Raw genomic sequence first — 3,600 nt, 5'->3', positions numbered from 1 at the left:
GGGTCGAAATAACCAATTGACAATAGTCTAAGATTATATATAATTTTTCTTGTTCATGCCAATTAATACTATATACTCAATAATATTTTACTTTCACGTAGGATATTATTAAAAGATATATTAATTAGATTCATGATGTATACTTGGATATCAGAGTTGATGTTTGCATCTAGAGCTTCCATTCGATATGCACATTGGCGAGAAAGAGCACCAACTTTGAGGTATAAGTCCCAAGGATGACGAAATCTAAACTTGCCATGACCTGGCTCCCATTTTGCAAAATTGGCCTGCACAATAAAGAAAATTAAATTACATGAGACATGTGCATGAGATTTTCATTTACCTGAAGAAGTATGAAGATATATATATATATATATATATATATATATATATATATATATATATATATATATATATATATATATATATATATATATATATATATATAAATTAAAGCACACTCACCAGAGAGTCATCAACACTTTTGGAATTGAGAACTTTCTTATAACCTTCTAAAAACGACTTGTCTTTAGAATCTCCTTTGTTGTCTTCAGATTCTCCTTCTTTTGATATCTTGAAGTATACACGTACAAAAGCTGTAAAAACATAACCAAGTTATGAGTACTTAAGGTAAGTTTGCCATTTTTTTGTTATAAAGATAGCACTACATAGTAATTATTTATAACTTTATCCATGCAATTAATTTCTATTAAATCTAACCTTCCAAGAAATCGCCAAGTATTTCCAACTTGTGAGCAATGGAATAGTGGAACTCTTCACCAGCCCACACAGGACAAACAAAAATGGAAATCATCACACAAGCAGAACCCCCTATGAATATGGTTGATAGCCTCTTGTGTGCCATTTCCAACACTTCAACCTCTCGAAAACCAGACACGGATATCAAAGAGAATGTCAAGATGAATATAAGCATCCCATAGTCATATCTTGCCTTTACTTTCGGAAAAAACCTTATGAATGATGCTATGGCAGCTGCAAAAAATAGCAAAGCACAAAACAATGATCAAAATTATTATACAACATACAAAATCAACTATGATTGATTCAAAATAGCTAGACCAAGATCTTTTTTTTCTCTTTAATTTGGCCTTTTTCTTTTCTTACAGTATTATCATCATCATTATTATTCTATTTATTTATTTTTTGTAACATTCTTTTTACCTTGCACAAAGACAAACGCGCCAATCAATATAGGTTCCCCTGTTGCACCAGATAGGCTAGCTAAGTAATGAGCCCCAACACCAAGAGCACCAGCAGCCAATGTTGCAATTGTCCTATTCAAACCTTTTCCTAGAGTGGCTCCTAAAAATTAATGTGTCATATAAATACATATATTAATTAGTTATTCCAACAAAGGAAAAATTACAAAAAAAAAAAAATATATATATATATATGGGTTGGAATGTTTATATATATATATATATATGACCATTGATTAAACTATGTGCACAAATTAATTAAACTTACCGACTGTGTACTCAAAAACCACCACTACAGTCATCACAGCCCACATTGCTGAAAGACCAAAATTCTCATATAGTGGTTGATAGTAATAGAAAAGAGAAACAAGTGAGATTGCAAGTCCTACTTTCAGTGAATGAATCACTTTTCTAGGATCATCTTGTGCTATCTCTTTTGTTAACCTACAGATGCTCAACACCTTCCCCTTAACAACTTTTGGCAAGGCTAATACTCTACCTAGCACCCCTGCTTTCTCCTGGTTTGTGTTTGGAGATGCCATCTCTCTCTCTCTCTCTCTCTCTTGAAAAGAAAAAAAAATAGTAGTAGTAAACGAGGCGCAAGAGATATGATGCTGTGGTTGCTTAATTAGGTTCCTACACTAGCCACCTTTGATGTTTATTTATAGAGTGAGGGGGGCAAGAGAAAGCACCTGATTCAAGACTTAGGAGAATAATATTTTAATGCAATAAACATTAGTTAGTGCGCCTAATTTGTACGGTGACAGTACAAAGACATCCACTTACAAAAATGGGTTTGAACTCTCTATAAGGTGGGAAAAAAAATAAAGACAGGAGTATTAATTGACATAGACCCTTAATGAAGAAAAATAAAATAGATTTGGTGCTATGCGACAAAAATTGACAATAATGGTGCATTTTAGACGTGTGTGGATTGTGTTACATATTGCAAGTAGCCCACAAGCTTTGAAATGTATAAAACTAATGGTCGGAGACACTTGGCGCTGCTGTGTGACACATTAAATCAGGAAGGTAAAATAAGAATTACACCCACTTGAATGTATTCGAATGGTAAAAATTGGAAAATGTTATTGGAGTACAGCTTTTGGTGGTAAAAAAGTTCATACATGGTGATTGTAGCTAGCTGTAATCTTTTTGCCATAGAAAGAATACAATATGTACAAGGAATCAAGTTGGACCTAAAGTTTTAAATTAAGTTAAATTTTTAAAACCTTTTATATATATATGAGTAATGCTAAAAATTGAATCATGGTAGGAGAGGCTTAAACTCAACTTCAATTCATTCAATGTCTTCAATCTTCTAGGAAAACCGGTCACATCTAAAGGGTCCCTTGGAAGTTAACATCAGCTTGTAATTAAGGACTGGCCATAGAAATATAATAATTTGTGACTTACTATCATTTTCAACTGTTCAACTTCGTCTTATGCAACATCCGTGATAGTAAGGTAAGGCTTTTGATGAAAAGGACTAGTCCTATTGAATCAATGCAATTTATGACATGGGGATTTCCTGTTATCTGTATCTAAGAATGTCATTGTTCGTGGAAGCCGGAGTGTAGGTCCATGTAGTTAAACCTCATATAATGAAAATAGTGGCCATGCTGTTGCAAACAATTATTCTCAATCAGGAGTTACTAACATATAAAGAAATAGTGTGTGGTTGATGATGCATGCCATGAAATCTTTCTCTTATCGTTTTCCTCCCATTTATAAAAAAAGATTCATTAACCAAAAAATCAAGTCACCCCTTAAAATTGAAATTGTCTTCTTTTTGTAAAAAAAAAATTTCAAAAACACACATTGTGAAATAAAATGATTTATTTTGTATTTAAATTATATTATAAATAGATGACATATTAAAATAGTGTACCTGTTTATGAGCTCTTGAAGCATAAAAAAATTTCAATAGTGTGAAGACTCTACGTGTATCAACACCGAGAGACTGACATTTATTCGTTAATAACTTTGACAAGTGGAAAAATAAGAATAGAGAAGTGATATTGAGATTAATTCAACGTACACCTTAAGGCTGTATTTATAGCACGATAAGGATCAAAAATCAAAATCATTATTGATAGTATCCTTTTTTAAGCTATATTATTTTTTGTTATCTTTTATTGCTAACCATTTAGCAATTAAAATAAAAATAATGATTGACTAAGTCAAACTTATATCTAGTCGTCTTTTCAACCCAAATTTCAAATATAAAATCATACATGTTTGTTTCTCTTCTTTCACCAAATCTTTCATATTATTTATATCTTTAGTGCTAGTAAAATATAATAATATTCCACCTTTTTGAAATCAATTAATCATTTGATCATATTAAATCCTCTAATTTAATTGATCATCAAATATT

The 3,600-nt window shown here is 31.4% G+C and overlaps 1 protein-coding gene across 1 annotated transcript in view; it reads right to left on the bottom strand.

The window, feature by feature from the left end:
* ALMT22 (aluminum-activated malate transporter family protein) overlaps positions 1–1,848 on the bottom strand; it is a 3,118-nt gene extending 1,270 nt beyond the window's left edge. Inside the window, exons 1-5 of the mRNA XM_014764108.2 lie at positions 1,489–1,848; positions 1,183–1,323; positions 721–993; positions 466–596; positions 144–287 (exon numbers count right to left, since the gene is read on the bottom strand). Coding sequence (XP_014619594.1) covers positions 144–287; positions 466–596; positions 721–993; positions 1,183–1,323; positions 1,489–1,762 — 963 coding nt within the window. The 5' untranslated portion in view covers positions 1,763–1,848. The remainder of the gene's footprint in view (positions 1–143; positions 288–465; positions 597–720; positions 994–1,182; positions 1,324–1,488) is intronic.
* Between the last annotated feature and the right edge of the window lie 1,752 nt (positions 1,849–3,600).

The sequence above is a fragment of the Glycine max genome, chromosome 11 (genome assembly GCF_000004515.6).
Source record: "Glycine max cultivar Williams 82 chromosome 11, Glycine_max_v4.0, whole genome shotgun sequence".
Lineage (NCBI taxonomy): Eukaryota > Viridiplantae > Streptophyta > Magnoliopsida > Fabales > Fabaceae > Glycine > Glycine max.
This window is presented reverse-complemented; position numbering and strand designations above follow the sequence as displayed.